Source organism: Alnus glutinosa, chromosome 6 (assembly GCF_958979055.1).
Source record: "Alnus glutinosa chromosome 6, dhAlnGlut1.1, whole genome shotgun sequence".
Classification (NCBI taxonomy): Eukaryota; Viridiplantae; Streptophyta; class Magnoliopsida; order Fagales; family Betulaceae; genus Alnus; species Alnus glutinosa.
In genome coordinates, this window is record NC_084891.1 from 17,313,646 (window position 1) to 17,339,243 (window position 25,598).

The following is a 25,598-nucleotide window of genomic DNA, read 5'->3' on the forward strand; positions in this document are numbered from 1 at the left end:
TAAAAAAAATTATTTTTTATTCAAAAAGCCGGTTGGGGGACGGTAAGACGTCCCCCACCCATATTAACGTTCCCTACCCATCATTTCCCGTTACCGAGGTGTTACAAAAACACGCTCCAATCTCACATAGTCCATGTTATCTATTCTACCTCTAGAGTTTTTACACACTCTAAGAAAAACACCTCAAGATTTTGCAAGTTTATTTATCCTAAAATATTTAACTAGTGTTCAAAATTAATTAGAATCATCCAATTCTTATTGACGTCTCGATATGAATAATTTACAAAAGTAGTTTTTTTTTTTTTTTTTTGGTTATTAAACACAACTTTTATTTTATAATTTACTATTTTATATTAAATATTATTTCTTTATTTATTTTCACTATTCCTAAAGAGGCGGGAGAATCATATATATATATTTTTTTATTGATGTTATTTAATAGACTGTTATACGACTACTATATAATTGGAATGATGTAACAATGAAAATCAAAACTTGTAAAAAAAAAAAGTAATTAAGACTTGATTTTTACTGTCACGTAACCCCAATTGTATAGCAGTCGTATAATAATTTACTAAATAGTATTATTCATAATTTTTTTTTAATGCATTATCGAGCTAAGTGCATATCTTGTTGAGTACGAAAAGAGTTAGCCAATTCCTTAGTCCAAGTGTCTAGCCCAATAAAAAATATGGTGCAATCTGCTTGGGCTATATTTTGTGTATACGAAGTTAGCCAAAATAACCTTTTCGACTATTTTAAGCAGCCCAATTCAAATTCTCAAAATGAAAGAATGGCAATGGATTTATCACTAAAAAAGCAAAAGGCTTTGTAGTAGGCCAGGGAAGGTTTACTCCACTTGGGCTAAATTTTGTAGGGCATCTAGAAGATCTCCCATTATAAGGTCTAGTGCTTCTTTCTTTCTTTCTTTTTTAGCTATGGTATCCAAGGGCTCTTAAGGCCTACTCTGCCACGGGACCTCATTGTACAACTGGTTGAATATCTTGTCAATGGGCCTTCATTGAATCAATAATTTAACAAAAGCCCCACTATATATTCTCTAATTTAAGAATTTCTCTTTCTTTTTAATTACTTATTATATATTCTTTATTATTTCTTTTTCATTTCTCAATTATCTAAAATTTAAAATAAACTCCCAAAAACCTCTCTTAGTCCGGTTAAAATCCCCTAACATTTTTATTTAAATCCAACTTGATAAAATTAAAACCTAGGATAAATTACTTAATAACAAAATCAAAGATTATAAACTAAAATCAACCAACCAAAACTCATATCATAAATAACGACATATATCTTAAAATTCTACAAATATTATTTCATCCATCAAATATTACAATTCTGTCTTAGCCTAAAAATAAAAACTTTTTTATTTAAGGATTTAAATTTGGGGAGTTACAGATAGTGCCCTAAAAACTAATTTGTATGTCAATTTATTTAATGAAAGTGTTTAATTTTCTAAGATTACATGAGTAATTTGCATTGTATGTTCATTTGATGAATGTAGTCCATAGGTTACATTAAATGTGAGATATATGTATTATTTGGGTTAATACACAAATATCTAAATCACAATTTCCTTGTAATTTGAAAATAGGATTAAATACATTTTTTTCCTCCCTTATGGTTTAAAGACTTTTTTTTTTTTTTTTGTCATGTGGTTCATTTCGTTTCGTAGATAATACATCATTTATGGCTAAAGACAAAGATTGTAGCTCATTCCAACTTTCATCCAAAAATTGACGGAAGTCCACATCAACACCTTTAAGAAGTTGTCACATAGCCTGTGAGAGTGGTTCAGTCACCCCGAAAGAGCAAAATGGGGGTGGTTTCGGCCACCCCCATTTTGTCCAAAGGTGTGGCTCAATCCGCCTCTCTCTCTCTCTCTCTCTCTCTCTCTCTTTTTAAAAATCTTATATTTTTAAAGTTTTTTATTATTTTTTATTATTCTTAGTTTATTATTTTTATTTTTTATTTCATTAGGCATAGGAACATGTGTCGGCTTTTTAAGGCTAGTGGCGTGGGCTTTCACCAATTTTTAGATGGAAGTTGAATGGAGGTACCATATCTATAGGTGTAAAGGTGTGAGGGGAGGAGGCTGGGAGATGAGGTTGTTGTGAGAGAAAGGAGGAGGAGGAGGAGGAGGAGGAAGAAGAAGAAGAAGAAGAAGAGGTAGATGGGGTTGTTGTGAGAAGAAGACGAAGAAAGAGAAGAAGAAGAATAATTAAAAGGGGTTGTTGGGAGATGTGAGAGGAGAGAGCTTTTTTTTTTTTTTTTTTTTTAAGATTGAAAGAGCACCAGCAGCAAACACCCAATAGCCCATTTCCTTCTCTATATATAGAGAAAATCTAAAAAAATAAAAAATAAAAAAAAATTCACAAAAACTCACAAAAACTCATTTGCAGCAGGCACCCTATACATTCCCTAAACCGTTGGCAACTACAGTGTTACCCAATGTATTAGGTATCACTGTAGCTATCCAATGGTCTACTATATTCATAAAAGAAAATTGTACTCTCTCTCCTGTCTCCTCTCCCGTCTATCAGTTCTTGACTTTCAATTCCTTTTCCTTTCGAGCAAAAACTAGTCCCTCGGTTCCAAATCTCTTAGAGCCTCAAAACTCTCGTTTTATTTTTTTTTATTTTTTATTTTTTATTTTTTAAAGATTTTCCCTATATATAAAGAAGAGAATTGAATATTAAGTATATGCCACTATTATTTTAAGACCATTGCAATCAGGCTTATGATTCTTTTATGAGGGATGCTACACATGCACCCTTCATCCCCCTTCATCCTCCCTTTATAATAAAAAAATTGGTTTGAAGGAAAAAGTTGTCTCTGATGTGACATCAGAGACAACTTTTTCCTTAAAATCAATTTTTTTAAAGGAAAAAGTGAGACAAAGGGGGATGAGTAGTAAATTTCTAGCATTTCTCTTCTTTTATGTTCTTTTCCAACTTTTAATGAGTTTTTTTTTTTTTTTTTGATTGATAAAGGGAAAGGCTACAGGCTAGGGGATGGTGCATGTAATGATTCACACACCTACTTTTGTAAAGCATTTTGGTCAATATTTAAAGAAAACCCAATCAGATATATATGCCGGTGCCGATAGGGCAGACTCATTGCGTCAGCAGATCAACTCACAAATTAACATGCAATACTTATAGATATAGCAACCAAATTGTCAACACAAATCGAAAATAATAAAAAAGTAGAACAATTAAAATTTGAATAAAAAGGTGAAGCCCAATGTGTTTTCTTTCTTTCTTAATTATTTATTGATCTTGTGTTCTGGTAATTAAGCTGTCAAGGCCGATATATGTTAAAATTATGCTCTTTGCGTTCCAACATGTACATCCGGCCACTTTGTATCAAAATGAGAAATAATTGAGGCGTTGGGGCCAAAACAAATGATAATAAAAGAAGCATGCACTAGAACAACGTGGGGGATGAGGCCGCCAGGATATTGTTGTAAAAAATGTTGGAAGATAAGCTTTAGGCCGACAACAGGGAGATTCCTTTGGTCTTTTACGAACCCAATTTTATACTAATTTTAAAGCTTTATGACGTACGTTTAACATTTATTTATTTTTATTGGTTGGAAAGTCATACTCCCAATAGTTCTGATGCAATGAATGCATGGGTAGAAACTGAACCGGTACGGTGCTGACTGCTGAGGGATTCCCAAGGGGAAGTTTTTTTTTTGTCTTCCCTCCGATCCATTGATCGATCCTTTAATTTGTTTAGATATATTAAATTATTTCTACTTTTTTGTTATTAGTTTCCAATTGGTCGGACTATTTTATCTAGCTATAAATAAATATAATTATTCGGGTACTGCTAGCTCTATCTTGAGGGAAGGTTCCTCATCGTTTCCTCAATCTCTGCATATATATTATACAAAATGTAAATCTAGATACTCCATTTTTTTTTTAAAAAAAAAAGCAATCAATACAGGAAAGGGGCCGGGACATAAAGCAGATCAATGTGGCATATATATAATAAGTTTATGTAATTATGGTCTACTCTATACGCATCAAAGAAGGTTCATAATCTGGTAAGATTGTTATAGTGGCACGTATATATTGTGTTAAAATACTACTTATTTCAAAGCGTAAGTTGATAAAAATAGATGAGTTTAAGTATTTAATTAACATTTTTATACTTCTCCCTCACATGTGGGACACCAAGTATTTGAAAGTTTAAAGTTATAAGAAGAGGTTAATTAATTTATTTAACTAATATTTTTACATATTGGAGTTGAAAATTCTTCAACGGATATCAATATTTAAATAGCTGGTAAGAGTTTGAAAATTTTGCCTGTGGCAAACTCCTACAATGAGTGGTCATTGATGATACAAATGGCCACACATCGGTTGTTTAGTTAACAGAACTTGCAGTTGGACAAAAAGTGAGCAAAAGAGGCTTGTCAATTGTATTGGCGGGGACACTTCCGATGCAAGTCAGTAGAGTTAGGTTTTCGATACCGGCTCATTTCAGTGATTAACACTACGGCTGTTAACTTTTAGCACCCAAGTGATTAGGCCTAAACAGTTAGGCTTAGACTTAATTTTTTTTTTTTTTTTTTTTTTTTTTTTTTTTTTTTTTTTTTTTGTACTACTGTTAGCAAGCTTGTCACTAGGGATGTAATCGAGCCGATCCGAGTTGAATAAAGTTTTAAGATTTTAAGATTGGCTTGTTTATGAGTCGAACTCGAATTCGAGCCGAGTTATAAAATGCGTGTTCAAGCTCGGCTCGTTTAAAACTCGAGTGAACTCGAGCTCGTTGACAATGATATTTGAGCTGAGCCGAGCCGAGCCGAGCAGGGTTACTCAACAAGCTCGGCTCAACTAGAGTTCGAGGTAGGCTATTAAATTTTTCAATATGTGATCAAACACTACAAAAAAAGGTGCAACTGGCCGCGTGTCTACAGTAACCGCTATAGTTTACTGTAGACACACGGCCAATTGGCCACGTCTAATGAAGACACGTGGCTGGTGGTATAAGAAAAACAAGTGGCTGCGTATATTTTTTACACACGTCAAATTGGCCACGTGTATTTAATACACGTGGCCAATTGTTTTTATCAAATATATATTAATAAAAACAAATTTTATTAAGGTTTTGTACACTATTGATAAAAAATATATATGCATATGTATAAGAGAATTGGCCACGTGGCCAAAATTTGTGTAGGTAGGTGCGCGGGAATTGTCCTGCACGCCACCTGACCATTACTTTCAAATATAATATATATATATATATATATATTATATTTAAATATTTGAAAAGGGAAAATAATTTTCGTTAAATACTGCACGCGTTCTCTCTCTCTCTCTCTCTCTCTCTCTCTCTCTTTCTCTGTCAGTACTGCACCACCGGCCAGCTCCCCAACCACCGTGTGGCCGGCCTTCCCTCCGGCCTTCTCGACATCTCTCGCTCTCTCTCTCTCTCTCTCTCTCTCTCCGTCAGTACTGCACCACCGACCAGCTCCCCGACCACCGCGTGGCTGGCCTTCCCTCTGGCCTTCCCGACGTCTCTCGCTCTCTCTGTATCACTCTCTCTCTGTATCGCTCTCTCTCTATCTCTCTCTCTCTCTCCGTCAGTACTGCACCACCGGCCAGCTCCTTGACCACCGCGTGGCCGGCCTTCCCGACGTCTCTCGCTCTCTCTGTATTGCTCTTTCTCTCTCGCTCTCTCTACTGAACTTGCTCGTTCAGGAAAACCACATGTGTGGTTTTCCTTTTATTTTTTTCTTTTTCAGTTATTAATTTTTTTTTCCTCTAAAAAAAAAGAATTAAATTAAAAATACAATCAATAATTTAAAAAATAATTAAATAAAAATTTAAATTAAATAAAAAAATTATATTTTAATTTTTTTTTTTTAAAAAAAACAAATTGCCACGTGTATTGAGTACACGTGGCAGACTGTTAGCCGCGTATACTAAATACACGCGGCTAACTGTTAGCCGCGTGTACTGTAGTACACGTGGCCACTTGGCCGTGTATATTTCTGTACACGCGGCAAAATGTGCATTTAGCTACAGCCAGATCTAACACGCGCCGCACACGTGTCCAATGACACGTGGCGAAGTGCATGTGGCAAATTGCAATTTTTTTTTGTAGTGAAAGCAGAGTTCAAGCCTGAATTTGTGAATAACCTCCATACTAACTATTAATAACTTAATATGTTAGTTTAACATACGAAATACTATTATCAAAGTATTATAATTAATATATAATACAATATTTACTTAGCTAGTATACTATATGCTTATTTATATATATACAAAAAATATCAAGTAACATATAATCAATTACATTTATTTAGTATATGTTAATTAACTAGATAATATGTTAGTTTATGAACTAACTAGTTAGTATGTTAACTAATACACACACATATAAATTAAATATTAAGTAACATATATAATATATGTTACTTAATTACTAATATACATGCTTAAATTTATATAATTTATTTTTAGTAATATGTAAGAGATATGAACGAGATAACGAGTTGGACTAACGAGCCGGGCGAGCGATCCGGTCAAGTTTTAAACGAGCTAAGCTCGTGAGCCCTTATGGAGTTTTGTCGAGCGAGTCGGGTATGTATTACTTACTAATCGAGCGAGTTTATACAATAATGAGCGAGTTTCTACAGTATCGAGCTCGAGTTTGGATTGGGCTAAACCGAACGGGTATCGAACGAGTTGTCAAACGGACTGATTTATTTACATCCCTACTTGTCACATATGTCTTTACTTGATTCGTGATACATGACTTTAAAGCCTACCCGAGAGGACCTTTGGGTAGACTTTTTGATGCTGCTTGACAAGGGGGACTCCGGAGGCTACCATCAGCAAGATAGTCAAAAGACTGTTCTGAAGCTACTCATGGAAGATTCCTACCCGAGAGCTACATTAGGAAGACCGTAAGCAATACATCCTGATGTTGATGAGCTATCACAAACGTCAGTCGACTGACGTTAGTGACGAAACCCTAATGAGATATTGAAACGTCCTGAAGCCGCACGAAATTTTGTAGAAAGCTGAAGGCTTTATATAATGGTTTCTTTTCATCCTATAAATACTTAAGGATGTTCAGAGGTTGAGGTTAAGCAAGCTGAAAAGATCAACTCTTACACTTTAGACCCCAAAAATGTCATGAAGTGTATAATAACAGCACCAAAAACTGGTCAAGGCCAACCACTGCAAGGCACGTCAGGGAGCAGAGGGACTTTTCCTCAAAAGGAAACGATAACGTGGTTTTTTTTTTTTTCTTTTTTGTTATATATTTACGTTGTATTGAAAATGACTCTGTGTTGGTTGAATTTTTGGTTGGTAATTGGGAAGAACCCAACAAAACAAGTCAAAAAACTTTCACCAGTCACACCATAAATATTGAAAGTTATAAAATAGAATGGGATCCTTCACCACCAATTCGTTTTGCACCAATTTCCTCTCATTCACGGTTTAGATTCAACCAAATCATTTTCCACCAATTCATTCTTCAAGTTGGGTTACTTGTTTAGTTTAGTTGGTTGGAAAAGGGTCGGCCTTCAAAGAGGGTTGGCAGTTCCGTTCGTGCGTTTCGCAAGCTGGGTTTTGTTCAAGCCTGTTTGTTCAGGCAACTGACGTATGCATATCTAGGTCATGGATATATACGTAACAGATATCATATTCTTTATCATCCTTGCACTCTCAAAGGCCACGGTAAGCAATTTTCTCAACATTTTTGCTTGTTTACGTTGTAGGATGGCGCATATGCGTAGGGCCTTCTCCATGAACTCAATGCTTCTCGCGCATATCCCTTGGAGTAACTGGTTTCATACAATTCAGTACCAAAAGTACACCAGGAGTAATAAAGATCGTTGACGCTTAAGGCACAAATGTGAATGACGATAACACATGCTGCAGCCTGCAGTGCAGGCATCAACAATTGCAATGTTCCCGATCGAGAAAGCAAATACTTCTATATATACTTTATATCACGTCCTGAACTATTTCGGTACCGAGAAAGTAAATATTTCTATCAAAAGCAGCCTTTTACTATATATTAAGTACAAGATGAGCTAAATCCCAATATATAAACAACTTTTCCAAATATGTGGTGCTGTCTCTCCAACTAGCATGCGCTGAACCTTGACAACAATAACTGCTCTGGTTAGGGCTGCAAAGACGGGCGCTTATTAATCACCCGCTAACCATTAACCAACCACCTAATTAATCTCATTTAGAAGTGGTTAGAAAAAACCGCTAATCACCTATAGCGTGGCTGTTAGCGGTTTTGGAAGTAGGCGGTTAGCGGTCAGTCTACCCATATATATATATATATATATATATATATATATATATATACACACACACACACACACACAAAATTATGTCGTTTTGATTCTACGGTTTTAAGTTAAACACTAATATGGTCCCTGACCTGTCTTATTTTTCCAGTCCGAGATACGCCGCACAACCATACCCACCTCATTTCCTCTCGTCTTGACGGTTTGTTTGCTCCAGAGATCCTCCAAGTCCGTCATCGTGTTTGGATTTGGTCAGCTATTCGATCTCGTCATCGTAGAAGCGAGAAGGGAACAGAGCCGGAGGGAGCAACTGTCACATGACCCGCTTGGTGGACAGCTGGAAGACAGCTGGAAGAAGCAGCGGGTGACACTTGGAAGTGCGGACACCTGGAGGGTTCTAGTCTAAGTTTGGCTAAGTGTGCATTCCATTGTAAATACGTTGTCGTTTAATAAGGAATTGCATGTACAATTGTCATTTTACTTTTGTTATTCTGTTGCGTAGGCAGGAAGGGGAGTTGTTGAAATAGGTTGGCTTTGGGCCGATCATCATTCATTCAATTTGTGGATTAACAGATTGAATACAGGAGGTTTTCCTTGACTCCTCGAATTGTCAAGGGTTTCTATACAGTTGTTCTTCATTTCTCTTGAATATTAGTTCGATTCTCTCTTAATTCTCTCTTAATTCTTCTCTAAATCCTCTAGTTTCCTAAAACAAGTTCAGGACTGTATCAATTGGTATCAGAGCCCTAGATCTACGGGGAAATTTTCGTTCTATTCTATTCTTGATTCATTGTAATGGCGAAGACTCGATCCACAGCTGAAGATTCTGCGAACGCTGAGGGAATGTGTGCTGCTCTACAGGAAGGTTTATCTCGGATCCAAATCGAGATTGATGATGTTCAACGAGAAGTCCGTCAACATCAGCTCGGAATTCATGAAGAATTACGGTCTCAAGATGAAAGGATGCGTCAGCATCAAGCTAAAATGCAACGGTGTCAAGCAGAGTTGCAGAGGAATCATGCCGCAATGCAGAAGAATCAGGAAGAGCTTCTTGCCATGCTCAAAGGTAAAGTACAGGAGACGTTGACTGCACGTGGTGAGACTAGTCGCCATACTGGTGCCCCGCAGGATCCAGAAACAACTGTTCCTGAGAATTTCCACACTCGTCAGGCTACAGAGCAAGCTAATCAGTTCCATACTCGCCAGGGGTGGGAGCATGCGGATCCGTTCCACACTCGCACATTGTGCCTGGATTTTCCACGCTTCGATGGCGAGGATCCTGAAGGTTGGTGTTATAGACCTTCTCAATTTTTTGAATACTATGTAATACCTGATCCGAAGAGATTTACTATTGCTAGTTTTCATATGGAGGGTAGAGCGTTGGTATGGTTTCAGGAGTTACATAGTGGAAATGGATTAACCACTTGGAATGAGTTTCTTAAGGCTCTCCAAGCTCGGTTTGGTACCGGATCATATGATGATCCGATGGAAACTTTGGTTAAGTTGAAACAGACCGGTAGTGTTGAAGAATTCAAATCTAAATTTGAGACTCTAGCCAATCGTGTCCATGATTTGCCTGAACACTTGAAATTAAGTTGTATTTTGGGAGGTTTAAAGGATGAAATCCGTCTTCCTGTACGGATGTTCAATCCTAGTCGAATGATTGATGCCTATTCTTTGGCAAAAATTCAGGAGGAACTACTTTGGACCAATAAGAAGCCTATTAAACCTTCCTGGACCTCTGTTCAATCATAGACTTCTCGGATTGTTAATAGCTCCTTTAGTCCTAAGTTGCCTTTGACTGGAGGCAGTAGGTATGTTGGGGAAAGTAGTAATGCCGGGGGTGCTAGTAAAGCATTGGTTCCAGTGCAGAAGATATCCCAGGCTCAAATGGAGGAAAGGCGTCGGAAAGGCCTTTGTTATTCACGTGATGCCAAGTGGTCTAGGGGTCATGTCAGTGAGGGTGGACCAAAGCTCTTTTTGTTAGAGGAGATGGAAGAGGTAGAGGATGCTGATCCTGCTTCTTTGGTGGTTGAAGAGCTGGTTAGCAATGCAGATAACACGGAGACAGATCCAGAAATCTCCCTGAATGCAATCACTGGAACACTGACACCCAAGACAATGAGGCTAATTGGTGTGTTAAAAAATCAGCAAGTAATTATCCTCATTGATTCAGGAAGTACGCATAATTTCATGGATTCTAAACTTGTTGCCTTGCTAGGTCTGATGCCTAAAAGTGAGGAAGTGATTCGGGTTAAGGTGGCTAATGGGCAGGAAATTGTGAGTTCAGGAAGAAATGACGGCGTGCCCCTTAAATTGCAAGGTACTCAGTTTCACATTGATTTCTTTGTGGTTCCCTTAGCTGGTTGTGATGTGGTGCTAGGGATACACTGGCTGAGAATTTTAGGACCCATATTGTGGGGTTTTACAGCCCTCACTATGGAATTCATCTATATTGGTAAGAAATGTTTGTTGAAAGGCATTCAACCGGGCTTCAATTGGTGTTTGGAGGATCCTTCCACCTTCAAGTTATCTTCACAGAAGAGTAAGGTAGTGTTGTTGCATTTGATAAGTGCTGTCGCAGACGTTGGTCTAGCTTCGGTTACTATGGCAAATTCTGGTCGTCTAGCTGACCTTTTGTCAAGGGTTTCAATACAGTTGTTCTTCATTTCTCTTGAATATTACTTCGATTCTCTCTTAATTCTTCTCTAAATCCTCTAGTTTCCTAAAACAAGTTCAGGACTGTATCAGCAACAAAGGGTCGCTTGGTAATAATGTTCGAAATAGCAACGATCGAACCTGAGCAAACAAAAAGAATACCGCATGACATTGTTCATTTAAGGCTAGGTAATTGCTTCTTGTTTTCCCTTTTGCTTTTAACTGATTTTATATTGTGTAAATATGCAGGGATTTCTTGTTGTTGCCGCGGGTTGTCATTGTGGTTCTTCCACATTTTCTGCTATCATTGATGGCAAAAGCTAAGCCGTGGAGTCGTAGATTCCCAGGATCTGTAGGACTTGTTCTTGAGTTGTTAATCTTCTTCTTGATCTGAAAGACACATGGAATCTTTGTGTCTTTCTTTTTTCTTTTTCTTTATCATTTGTAACCCTGAAACTTTTTTGACAGATCAATCTTGACGATTTTGAAAATCAAATCTAGAATTTCATTTGGATCAAAAAATTCATTTGGGAGAAACTAGAAGTTTTAGGCATCTATTGATACTTTCAATTTGGTTCTAATCATTGATGATTTTGATATGTGGAGTTGAAATTTCTTCCCACAAGTGATTGGTAATGAAAAGTTATTACGGTTCTGGTTATGTGATTAATAATGCTATTTTGCTGTTGTTACTATCAGTGTGTGGTATTAATGTAGTAATGTAGTATCTAATGTCTTATAGAGCTTTTTGAAAATTGCAGTGGAAGAGACAGATTAGAAGTCAAAAAAAGACCTTGAAAAGGTCCAATAAAAAAATTAAAAAAAAAAAAGGACAACAAACGTTTAAAGTGAGCCAAAACAACATGCCCAACACCCAAAATAGGTCCAAATTCTAAAAGCGACAATAGAGGAGCGGTTATAGATTTAATAACCTAATTGGTGGTTAATTATAAAAGAATAATGATTCAATGCCACCTAAATATACAATTTTTCACCACCTTGCATATGTGGCAAGGTGGTCCCCCACTACTTTTTGAGTTTTTTTATTTTTTAAAAATAAATTAAAGTGGGGGACCACTTTGCCACATAGACAAGGTGGTGAAAAGTTGTATATTTAGGTGGTAGTGAATCATTGCTCATTATAAAATAATTGCTAACTGCCTTGGGCGGTGCGGAGACGGTTAGCAAATTAGACTAATCGCCTAAGGCGGTTACGGTAAGATTACGGTTAATTAGCGGTTAGAGGCGATAACCGGTTACCGTAACCGTCCTTTCAGTCCTATGCTGGATTATCTTCATTCATCTCTTGGAAAATTTTCCAAAGCATTAGACAAACAAATTTCAGTGATTGATATATTGGAATACATTGTTCGGTTTTCTCTTGATCTCATTATGTCTTTTAGAAGTTGGTTTGAATTTAAGTTTTTATAATAAGTGGTGATGGAATATGGTATGAGAGCAAAGATCTTAAATTCAAAATATTTCACGAATGTATCACTCGCACACGTGTGTAGAAGTGTTCAAATTAATATTAATAAAACGATATAAATTTCTTACAAACCAGCTTCTAAAAGTGACATGTATCTTATTATGTGAGAAATATATGTTTATTCAAAAGCATATGCTTTTCACATGCTTTTTTAATAGCATTATTGAAAAAGTACGTGCTTGTCACATTCTTAAAAGACACATGTCATTTTTAGAGGCTGATTTGTAAGAAACTTCTTCAATCCATTTTGTAGGAAATTTCTGTCATTTTTTAAATTAATAAATTTGTCAGTTCCTATTAACTTAAACTTTTAGCGTAAGTGGTGATTTAACATTACTTATAACACCTCAACATGGGTGAATTTATTGTAGATGATTGCGTCACGTATAAAAAATTTAAACTTTTGTCAAAAACTGGTAAAAGAGTCCCATTGAAGCCCATTTTTCCATCCATTAAGCCAAATCTTGATCCTCGTTAACGTTTAGGTCCAAATTAATTAAGGATTTTCTTAACCCTAGTTTAGGCGAGAAGTTACATATATGTGATACTGGTTCTCATGTTTTTTTTTTTTCTTTTTCTTAATACTAGTTTTCAGACATGTATATTACCAAACCTGTATTTAAGAAAATCATGAACAAATTAAAAACCTTTTTGTATTTTTAGTTTTGAGTTTAGAAATCTTTTAGTGAAATTTAAAAATGAAAACTATTTTGTATAGGCCAAGCCACATCTGAAAACTTGTTTGAATTGAATAATGGTTTTCGAGAAGTATACACGCGTTTTCCATTTTCAAGTGTAGGAAACCTTTTTTGAAAACACTTACCAAGATTAGTTTTTGTTCTTCTGGACCTCAAATTTTTCTTCATACGTACATCAAAATTGGTTTTCTAATCATGTATATGTTACTCTAACTCGTCTCACGAAATTATATGGTAAAAAATCTTGCTGCCTGTTGTAGAATGATAATTACAAAAGATGGTCTAATTCAACTTCAAATTATTACCATACATGGAAATTAGAAAATAAAATAGATCTTCTTGGGGTTGTATAAACCACCGATTTTCTGACTGCTGACCCAACGCCAACAAAGGTTTTGGCCAGCACGGGTCGACTTCCGATTGTAGGCAAGGCGACATTGGATTTCATTTTAGATTTTCGACAAAAGTTAGAGTCGACGTCGAAAACCCCTTCAGATTTTCTACTTTTTCCAACCCAACCAAACTTCAATTTTTTTTTTTTAAAAAAAAATTAAAAAATATAAAATGGCACCCTTTATGTTGAAGTCCAAAATGACGTCATTTTTAAGAAGTGATAAATTCGTTCGAAGCGCTATTTGGCTGAGCCTACGTCGTTTTAAGCCCTGTTCTCTCTCTCTCTCTCTCTCTCTCTCTCTCTCTCTCTCTAATCTTCTTGAGTAGTGAGCTCTCTTGAATCTTTCTCTTTGATGAATACGAATCTGGACAAAGACAAAGTGACGGTCGATCAACCTCTTCGTCTTTGACAGATATATGAAGATGACGACACTAGCAAAGCCAAAGACGATGAGATCCTCGACATCTTTGTCATCATCTTGGAACCCGACTCTACTTTGATCCAACCATTTCAACCACCTCGACCGTCTCTGAATTTTTGGAGATAGTTCGAAAAATCACCGTTGTTAGAATTTTTTGACTGTTCTAATTCCGTCGACAAAGTGAGAAGTCGGAAGGAGTATTTCCAACTCGATCCGTTGGAGTCAATACCCACCCTTATAATATTATATCCAAGAAATCTAGGAATGTATAGGTAGCTCCCATGCATCTTCAATTAATTTGTTTCTGCATGTGGGGCTAACTTATTTAAATGTGGAGATCGAACATATATAGTTGATTAACCATAGTCAAGTAACCCTAATTTGGTTGAGCAGCATGGCATGATCACTTGCGTGTGTGCGTGAATACGTGTGCACACGTATGTGGAGCAATGGGGACCGGGTACGTACGTATGACCAAAACGCATGTTACCTTAGGATTTGAGAGGAGACAAATAAACAAGTAGAAGACAAGATAAGGGCATGCGAAGATATAGAATAAATTGTAAAAAGCAAATCATGTAATATTATATTATATTATATATTTATATAATGGCTGCATGTGGGTTTGTGCGGTTGTGATTTCCCTGGATCACACCTTGGAGTGTTGTAAGCTTAGCTAGGTTTAGGATTTTTAATATCTTTCCACAGGTATGCTTTGGCCCCTTGGCTTTTCAAGGAAAGCGATGTGTGGGGAAGTTTCCTTTCTTCATCTCAAATCTCAATGCTTTTTTTTTTTTTCAATTCTTTCCTCAGTTTATATATTTATTTATTTTTACTTCTTAATTAATCAGTCAAGATAATGTAATGTCGGTGGTTCCTTTGTTTTTTTTTTTACAAACTTTTGTCTTGTGCTCTTCTTACTAGGTATATAAAAACAACTAGAGTAACGATTAGCCCATCCAAATTAGACAATTCTAAGTTATGCTTTTTAGTTTGCAAATAAACACAGTACTGTGACAAGTGTGAAAAGTTTTACTTTTCTGAATCATTCGCATAACTATAAATGCTAATCTTTATATTTATTCATTATAATTAGCGACGGTGTTAAAGAGGGATTGGGAGCACGTACCTATGTCCATATAGATTAGTTAAGTTTCTAGTTCCGTTCCTGATTAGATCGCAAATTAATGTGATAAAAGGACTTTGAAAAGTAAAAAAAAAAGATGCGATCGAAAAGAAAAAACCAGATAAATTCTCATATTCAATTAAAGATTATCAGCTAGGATGTCATTACATGCAAAAGGAAAAATTGACAATATTAATTACCTTTTTTGCTGCTCATTAATTTGTGAGGAAAATATATATAGGCCAAATTTTTTATTTTTATTTTTTACAGTTGCCAAGGGAGCAACAACTGTGGAATGGCAACACCTGAAACTTCTGTGCTCAGATGAAATCTCAATCAAATCACTGGACTAGATATGGTTGTTTTAGTACGGAGAGAATAATTGGGTATTGGAATCGTTGAATTTACTCAAAATAAATTTAAAACAAACCAAAAAAAAAAAAAAAAAAGGTGTGGGAAGAAGATTGGTATTGCTGTAAGAGAGAAGGTAGCCACCAACTTTCCGTCATTCATGCATATCTTGATGTCTGCAAGACTTTGTTTGGAATATCTTCTTCACTGGCCTACCTTAGCTTGCTTCATATGTTTAGTATTCCATTTTCTCTTATTTATATAAAACTTGTGGCCCCCCTTCTCTGATCTTCCTCCCACAGTCCAGTGCTTCACAAATATAAAAAATTTAACTCAATATAACATATCTCTCTCTCTGTCTGTCTGTCTGTCTGTCTGTCTTTTTCTCCTGCTAGCTTCCCCCGCTCCACAGGCTGTCAAGCCTGAATTATTAACAGCATGTTTATGATTTTTTAAGTGACGGGTTTGCTTTGTGCTTTCTCCAGGTAAAGTGGGAGATTTGCTGGTGTAAAGGAGTTTTTTTTTCAACTTCACCATAGCTGCACTGCTTATGGGTGAAAGCAGTGGCATGAGGGAGGAAGAAGCCCAATGAGCCTCGTGGGAGAGAATCGGAACCAGGCCAGTTTATATCACAGGTTCATGCAACTTCATGCTTGTTAATTTTTATGTCTTTCTATTAAATAATTGGCAGTGCAAATTGATGTTCTTGAACAGTGAATTTGCTATTAGAACTGAATCTCTCTCTCTCTCTCTGTGTGTCTCTGTCTGTGTCTCATATGCTCTTTTACTGTTTAGTAATTAAATAATTTTTGCTCGCTTTAAGTCCCTCTCTGAGCATCATCGTATGCATTTTTGGCTGTCGTGTGATTTCATCATATTCATGTGGAAGAAACAGGAGGAAGTGGAGACTTTTTGACAACAATTTTCCCGAGATGAAGACCACTGTTTTTATGGCCAAGTGATTGTGGCACCCAAGAAAGAGAGAGGGAGAGGGGAAGATAGACCCACATCCCAAATTTGGTCTCTTTATTGCCCACATCCCATCTTCTTTTTCATCCTTCCTCATTGTCTGCCTACTGTTCTCAGTCATGCTTTCGGGGCTCCCTATGCAGTTTCGAACAATTCCTTTTTGTTCCACCTATGCTTAGTACCACCCAAAGCTCCGTTTTCGGGGCAAGGATTCACCGCAATTATAGTCCGAATTACTAGTAATTTGGAAATGTAACAATAAGAGAGAGTTTATATGAAATCTATCTGCTCAAATTTATCCCATATAAAATCTTTCATAATGTTTGTTCGAATTGCTAGCAATTAGAGTAGGTAATATGAGAGAGTTCATATGTTGTTCACCTGCTCAGATAAGTGGCTAGATAACCCAAATTTATTTAGACAGATGGATACCATATAACTATAAGCTCTCTCACAATATCTCTCCAAATTGATAGCGATTCGGACATGTAATTGTTGTATATTCCAATTCTTGTTTCCACATCTTCTTTTGTGTAGCAAACAAGTCTCAATCCTAAAATTAGCCAGCATTTGTACACCCAAAAAGGGAACTGGGGGAATTTTAGTATGTTAAAGAAAGTGTTTGTTAGTGAATTTGGGGATGAATTCCACTGGATAGATGGCTTTGAAATTGTTTCTTGCAATTGTATTTGGTTTTGGGGAGGTTGGAGATGACTCAACATTATCAGATTTCCCGGTAATTTTTGGTGCTTGAATTTCGCATCAGACACAGACTTAGGGTCAACCAAACTGTGTCTCCACCTACATGTAGTGACTTCCTATAAATCACACCCACCCCACTGAAATCAGAAAGGATAAGAAAGCCAAAAAACATGGATTTAATTACTTGCAGTTCCCTGCTTTTTTCCACAATTTTATCCTTATCTTTTGGTAATTAATTAATATCCTGGTGGTGTCTCAAAATGTATGTTTTAATTGGAAAGTAGTTGACAGTAATATATTTATTTCAGGCATGGGAACTAAAATTGAATACGCAGTCAATATCTTAGAAGCCTCACTAAACAACAACAGCTTTACTGTGCATTGTGTGGATGATTGGGAGCACTTGCAGAATAAAGGGCTGAAGGGAAACTTCTTTAGGACTGAAGTTGACAACTTTGAGGACTCCATGGACAAGAAGCTTGGAAAGCACAACATAGAACACATCAAAAGGACAATGCAAACGCATGAAGATGTCTTCAAATACCAGGTACCATGAATCCGTACTTACCATGTCTTCCTCCTCTTAAGAAATCAATAATGGCATTAACCTTTTTCCTTCAAATATTTCAATCAGTTATGGGGCCATGAACATTAAGTGAGCTTTGTCGGTGGATTCTGTATTTTATTTCTGAAATAAAGAATATATAGATGCTTCCCCTTTCATGCTTTCACACATATATAATCACTGTGCCAGGATTGTTGTTATTAGTTGTTCACATCTTATTCATTAATATTTTGTGAAATACTTCAATTATTGCGTATACTGACATTACAAACGACACTCCAGTCTTTCATCCGACGGCATCAATAGCTATACTAAAACATAACTCTTGTTGATGTTTCCCCATCATTCTAAGAGCCCCACCAACCACCTTTTAATTTATAAGGTTTTGATAATGTTCGGTTAACTAATCCGTAGATTTTCATTTATCAATTTGGATTTGACTTAGATGCTGTAAAAAGAAAAACTATAACGCCTTTATTGTAATTGTTTTAAGAGTTCAGATTTAATTTTACTCTCTCTTTTTCATAAAACACTTCAAATTAAATCTGGACCTCTAAAACAACTGTTACCATCAGTGTCGTACTTTTTTCTTACGGCACTTAAGCCTAATCCTATCAATCGAACATGGTAATTGCAGGAATTTGTTGTTGATGCAAGTTATAGCAATGTTGTAACAAAGTGAAAGTTGCAGGTACGGGAACTCCACAGGCTCTACAGTCTGCAAAAGATGCAAATGGATGAGCTGAAAAAAGAACTGAAGCAAAACAGATGTTGGAGTACTTCCATGAGTAACAACTCAGATATAAACCACTCTCACTTCATTAATCCCCACCATCCAACAACACAAACGGCTTGTGGATTTAGTTTCAATCTTCAAAGATTGAGAGAAGATCCAAGCTCAAGGGAGAGAAGTGGCAGTTGCTCTGGAGACACCATGAGAATGGCAAGGGGTTTTGATCTTGAAAGGCCTGCTGAGGAAGACATCTCAACAGGAGTCAGTGCCGCCATCGATGAAGACCAAGCTGCAGGGCCAAACTTCCACAATATGCCACCCAGTACTCATAAGTTGAGCATTGATGGTTCTGATGAAGATAGTGATGTGGAGCTGACATTAAGCATTGGTGGTAGATTGAGCAAGAAGGCACTGCAATCCTACCAGCCCAAACTAGGAATCTGTGAGTCATCCCATATGGGAATTAGGGAGCTTGATTCATTGGCCTCTTTTAAATCAGATCGAGGAGAGGATTTCAGTGACCCCACGACCCCCATGAGTAGCTCTAGTGCCACATTTGATCAGGAAACAAACCGGCCACATTGGCTTTTCCAAGGTTTAAAGCTAGAATAAGACTTTGAGCCTGTTTGAAATTGCGTTAAAAAGTGATTTTAGCATATAAAAGTTGTACCAATCAAAGATGGGTCGGTTTAGTAAAAAACTTAAAGTCACTTTCTTGTTCTTAAAAAAAATGCCCAAAATTGTGTTTTAAGGAAAGCTTCAAAATGAAGCATTTCTATAAACAAAAGTACTATTTACCGACACAATTCTAAACAGGCTTTTGGATTAGAGCTGTTTGTGTTTATCCTTTTGACTCTACAAGGACCACTGGATTTACACGGTCCATGCATTCAGCTGATTCCCGAATAGTTGTCACCTTACTTAAATAAAAGGGATAATTTCATAATTAGCACACCCATTTCTGGTTTGGTAAATTGTTGTAAATAGATAGGTCATTTACGAGGCTTTCCCCCTTACTTCTGCAGAACTTTGGGAAGTGTGCGTGTTTTGGTTTTGATGACCAAATTAAAACAGCAATTGTCTGAATTTTATTTGTAGAAAAAAGTATCGTGTGCATCATATCACGAACAAGTTAATCATCAGATTTGAAAAGGTATATCTTTACATATATTCAAACTATCGAAACAAACTCTATCATCAGTTAACTTCACAAGTTGTTGATGTCTCTGTTGAGGAAACTTAGGAAAAACAAACTTCGATCATCTGCTGCATGATCTTATCTCAGACCATCATCTGTTCGAATCAGTGTTCGAGTCATACTGCATGTTCCTCTGCTATCTTTTCTTCAGAACACAGTGGTTGAAGTGTACACGTAGGATTCTTGACTTCCTCTCACTTTCTCAGCATCAGACAACATGTGAGAAGTCTATCGATTGTCCACTACTGCAAGTGGGTTGAAAATGACCTGTGCACCGTTGTGGAAACTATAGGGGGAGCCTAGCTAACATCAAGAAGATATATAGAAGGCCTTATTAGAAGCCCAATCCTTGTAGTAATCAATACTGGTTTCGTTAATCCACCCCATAGAGTCACGGCCACCTTGTAAAAAGCACCAAAGCAGACACCAATGAGGGCCATCACACAGGAAAAAACCATGGTACTCTAGGCGAAAAAGTCGCCAAGGCAAAATCTACACACAATAAATAAGAGAACTAAAAACGTTTAAAAAACGTTTGGTGGATAAAATGGTCGAGAGAAACGTACGAAGCCGACTATATATATATTGTGCAACATTTGGAAAGAAAATTACTTTACTAGGAAGTTTCTCCTTTTGGTGCTATTTGGGTAGCTAGTTGTAGACTGATTAACCAAGACTGCATATTTTCTACTGATTCGAACTACCATTCATGGTAGCAAGCTGAGTCAAATTTACGTGGATGAAATCGTTCGTTTGCTCGGTGTGACAATTTCAATAGTATAGGATTGCGACCCCCGATTCACGTCGAGATTTTGGAGGAGCTTACAAGAGTCATATTGGAAAACTAGAATAATTTTGTGTTATAGTCCCACAAGTTTAGCCATTGCACCCGGGACTTTTGCTTGAAGAAGCTCTCTTCGGCTCTACTAAGATCATCATACTCTTGGACTGCACATGCCTCTTCTTTACATAAGTTTCCATCTAATGGGTTCATCCCTGTAGTAATCGGATGAACTGGGTTGTACTTGTTCCTATTCAAAATGACAAAAGAATTAGGCATCCGTAGGAGCCCTAAAGAGGAAAGGGGTAGGAGCACTCGACCCTTGAGAAATGAACAGATTATTTTATCTTATTTTTTAAAACCCAAGGCAATAAAATTGTTTCAAATATGGGCCGAAAGGCTTGAGTGCAATAGACGTTTGAAAGACTATATGGAACTAAAATCTTTCATCCCTTCATCCCAGCAAACGGTGGCTGAAAAGCCGTAGTACGCGTCAGAACAAGCAACAAATTGAGCTTTAGAAAGCCGTTGTGCGTAAGAACAAGAAACAACTTTTGTAGCCCTGAAGAATAATTTAGTGTTGTAGTCCCCCAAGTTTAGCCATTGCACCCGGAACTTTCACTTGAAGAAGCTCTATTCGGCTTACTGATATCATCATACTCTTTGACTACACTCGCCTTTTCTTTACTCAAGTTTCCATCTAATGGGCTTTGCTTGACAAGTTTTTGAATATTCTCCATCCTCACTTTAGCCCATAATACCTTATAAGAGCTATAAAACCTCGTACAACATACATATTTAGCTGTGAATGTATGAGCACGTAGAGATGAACCACACATTTTATAAATTCATCATTTCATTATCTTATTATTCATCAATCATTTTCACAAAATATAGCCTACATTCTTCTAAAATGTATTTCATGTGAGTTGTAAACATGCATGTTTGATACAATAAATATTCATGCTATGCAGAAAAGTAACAATAAGTATCCATATGAGTTTTATTCATTTGAGTCATATGGCTCCTCCGAACAAAGTCCTAGAGACTCTTCGACCTCGAAACCTGATAAAATACCTCACATCATACCATGATCTAGATGAAAATACCCTAAAACCTAAACAGGGGTCAAAATTGGCATTTTGCTTGGCCGTCGATCATTCAAGTATCGTGTCGAACGTTCAACAACCCCCAAGAGCTTTTCAAAAGTCTGGCAGAACCTCTAATTTGACAAAAGGTCCAAACTTAACCCACCTAAACACGATCTAAGGTCCTATTAACAAACCTAAGACTGTCATAACCACAAATAACACGTTCACGCACTAAAAAGTTCATCCAAGATCATTAAATCACTAACCCATCGTTAAACTCATATTATTGCTTAACACAACCCTATAAATACAAACCCATAAAAACAACATGAACAGAAGCTAAACATACTGATAATATCAAACTAAATGAGTTAAAGGCTAAGATATTGTGGAGCACCTCTTTTTTAGTTGCAGTTTTAGTCGGAGGATTTGGAGGGTTGTTATGGCTGCTTGTTCTTATGATGATCCACCTCTATTTTGGGATAGTATTGTGGAGTGGAGCACTACTATGTTGCACGGAAGAAATCTGAGGTCTTGCTTGGGAAGGTTATGCTTAGGAGCTGTAGTGTATCACATTTGGAAGCAAAGAAATGATCTTCAGCATGGGAATACCCCTAGAACGGAGGAGGCTTTAGTGGCTAATATCTTGTGGGAAGTCAGGTCCAAAGTGTTGGCTAAGGGCAAATTCAAGAATTTAAACAAGAACTTAGTTCTTGTGTATAGGTTGAATTTGCATTCATTGTTGTAATGCTACTGGTTTGATGTAGTTTGGTTTGGTTTCTGGTCGATGCAGTAGTGATTACGGGTTTATGTGTTTCCTTTTGGATATGTTCCAGTTTTTACTGGAGGGTTGTATTGTTTGAGTTTGGTTTTATAAAAGTTTTAATTCATCCCAATAAATAAATAAAGGCTAAGATATTACCTCTTGAAGAAGAGAAGACCAAGATAACCTTCTTAAGTGTTGTAGGGGTCCTATTTATAGGACTCTATGAACACACGAGTCCTAATTCTTTAAAAAAACCCTACTTGTGCCGACTCCTTTTTTTTTTTTTTTTGAAAACATACATAAATGATTCATCACAGTAGCACGACTACTTGTTGCTCAGCCAACATACGATACATATCCCATAATATGTACCTGATATTAAAAGATATATCTATGCAGTGGAACATTCAATTATACATAATCTGAATAGTGGAAAAACATTTCTATAACATAACTGTTAATCATAAAAGAGCCATACATAAGTCTATTTGTTTAAGGCTTAAACTTAACATTAATTACATACCAAGAGACTAGCTCTACAAAATACATGTGTCACGTAGGACACGAGCCAACAACAATAAACTACCAAAATGGGACGTCCAAGTCCACGTAGCTATGACTCCAGTGATATGCCTCAGTCGCAGTACCCCAAGTACCGTGCTACGGGGTCATCCTCTAGATCCGCTGATCCTGAAGCCAAAAACATCAGTATCTACACGATTGTAGTGTTAACCACATCTGTACAGGTGAAAGTATGAGTTCACCACCTTAGTAATAAATTACTGAGGTGTCAATGGTATAAGACTCACTAAGTTTTCACATAAAACGGCATTTTACTTAATCTCTTGTTTATAATAACAGTTACTGTTTTGGTTATGAAAATATGTCTCTTGAAATCACATCATAGTAGATAGAGTAAAAACAAACAAAACATAATAATATTGTTCTTATTCCAACATGCTCACATACAAATTCATACTATATCTCAATCATCAATTCTTAACGATATCTCAATCAACAATTCATACTATATTGACATATCATAAACAAGTTAAAACAATGTTATGCATGCTCAATTACCAACCCAGTCCAATACAAAGCAATGTAGTGCCAAAGGGGATGTCAGCCCAATAGTCAATGGAATCCCGTGAAAACACTATACTGCAATTACATGCATACTATTGAATACACACAGATGCCGGTCGAGGATGCAAGCCCAATGGTCTTTAACCTAATTGTGCCATAGCGGATGCAAACCCATTGGTCTACCCAAAGTTGCACCATAGGGGATACAAGCCCATGGGTCTTTAATCCTATGCCATAGGGGATACAAGCCCATTGGTCTTTAATCCTATGCTATAGGGGATACAAGCCCATTCTTCTTTAAAACTGTGCCATAGGGGATGAAAGCCCATTGGTCTTTAACCTATGCCATAGGAGATACAAGCCCATTGGTCTTTAAAGCTGTGACATAGGGGATACAAGCCCATTGGTCTTTAAAGCTGTAGCATAGGGGATGCAAGCTCATTGGTCTTTAACCTATGCCATAGGGGATATAAGCCTATTAGTCTTTAATCTTATGTCATAGGGGATACAAGCCCATTGGTCTTTAAAGTTGTGCCATAAGGGATGTAAGCCCATTGGTCTTTAACTTATGCCATAGGAGATACAAGCCCATTGGTCTTTAAAGTTGTGCCATAAGAGATGTAAGCCCATTGGTCTTTAACCTATGCCATAGGGGATACAAGCCCATTGGTCTTTAATCCTATGCCATAGGAGATAGAAGCCCATTGGTATTTAAAGTTGTGCCATAGGGGATGCAAGCCCATTGGTCTTTAACCTAGCCATAGGGGATACAAGCCCATTGGTCTTTCACACACTATGCCAAAGGGGATACCGGCCCTAAGGTCTTTCCAACCCAATGCTTTATGCTCAAAACCATATACCTTTGCTTTTCAAGAACTATGCCTTTAACACATGCTTTCGTTATAAAACAGTAACCAATCAACATGTTATTTTGCTAAATCATAATCGCATAATTTAAATTCCAACAACAGCAGGCAGTCAAACATTTCCATTCACAATTCAAATCACAGTTTTCAATCATACTTCAACTCTCATAAATAACATTGTTATATCTTAACATAATTGAAACTACTTAAATCATCCAAAACATTAGGGGTATGCAAAACCCACCCGCACCCGCTAACCCGCCCCGCCCCACACCAACCCGTCTCGTCAATAACGGATATAAGACATTTCTAAAAAAGTGCGGGCCCTAAATATGCCAACCCGTGATTTATGGGGCGGGTTGCAGTATTAAATTTTTTCTCACCCGCCCCGCCCCGCAATCCCTTTATATTCATACCATCAAATTTTCTCCAAAAAATTGTAAGAATCATGACTAGGGGTGTGCCTTTGATTTCATCAAATTTTCTCCAAAAATATTATAAGAGTCACGAATTGCCCAAATTGTGTACCTTTGATTTCATTCAATTCTGCACTATCCATTTCATCTCTATTCTTATTACATTCTTATATACACTTTCATCTCTACATTCTCACATACACATACTCATTCAATCTACAATCACATAAAAGAATAAAAAAGTTCTTTACAGTTAGGTTTGTTGGTAATTCTGGTTCTTTCTTCTTGTAATTGTTTGCTGGTGAGGTTGATTCAATTGGGATTTTCAAATTTTAAATTGGGTTAACAAGATTGTGAATTATTTTTCTAGTTTTGGGCCCAGAAAAAATAATAAAAAAATACCCGAACCCGCATGAACCCGTCCCAATCCGCACTACCCAAGGCCCAGTGGGTTGACCATTCACTATGCGGGTTGTGGATCTTGAAATTCAAACCCGTTCACTGCGGGGCGGATTGTGGAAAACATGCAAATCCGGCCCAATCCGGCCCGCGCCCACCCTTACAAAACATATAGTCAACATATTATTTCATTTCTATAAAATACATAAATGTAGTATCATTTTCTCAGTGAGTAGAATACTTACATTGGCTGCGCAGATAACAAACTCAACTAAGCTTCCTAAACAACTTCTCGCAATGTGTCACTGTAAAAATAACACATTGCAATTACTAAATATTTCTATAACACAAACTAATATTTAGCTTTTAACTTACCAAAGAGCTAACCCATGGAAAACCCATAGAATTTTCTAGGGTTCCAATCCACTACCCAAAAGTACTAACCCGTCACAAATACCACTAACCCCAAAATATTTGCTTAGGGTTGTACACTAAAAATCACAATCTAAACAAATACCCTTTGAAAAATTATTAAATTGACTTTTAATATAAACAAGTGTGTGTGTGCA

At 36.8% G+C, this 25,598-nt stretch overlaps 1 protein-coding gene across 1 annotated transcript; it reads left to right on the forward strand.

Moving 5' to 3' along the window:
• Positions 1–15,771: 15,771 nt before the first annotated feature.
• On the forward strand, positions 15,772–19,512 carry LOC133871051 (uncharacterized). Its single transcript, XM_062308403.1, has 3 exons — positions 15,772–16,092; positions 17,437–17,675; positions 18,385–19,512. The coding sequence occupies exons 2-3, from the start codon at positions 17,439–17,441 to the stop codon at positions 19,036–19,038; spliced, it is 891 nt and encodes a 296-aa protein (XP_062164387.1). The 5' UTR covers positions 15,772–16,092; positions 17,437–17,438; the 3' UTR covers positions 19,039–19,512.
• Positions 19,513–25,598: the final 6,086 nt, after the last annotated feature.

What these genes read in the sequence shown, in the direction of transcription:
- LOC133871051 (XM_062308403.1), top strand. Translation starts at nt 17,439, where the DNA reads ATGGGAACTAAAATTGAATACGCAGTCAATATCTTAGAAGCCTCACTA. An exon ending in AAGATGTCTTCAAATACCAG is followed by an intron (nt 17,676 to 18,384) that starts GTACCATGAATC and finishes TGAAAGTTGCAG; the next exon opens with GTACGGGAACTCCACAGGCT.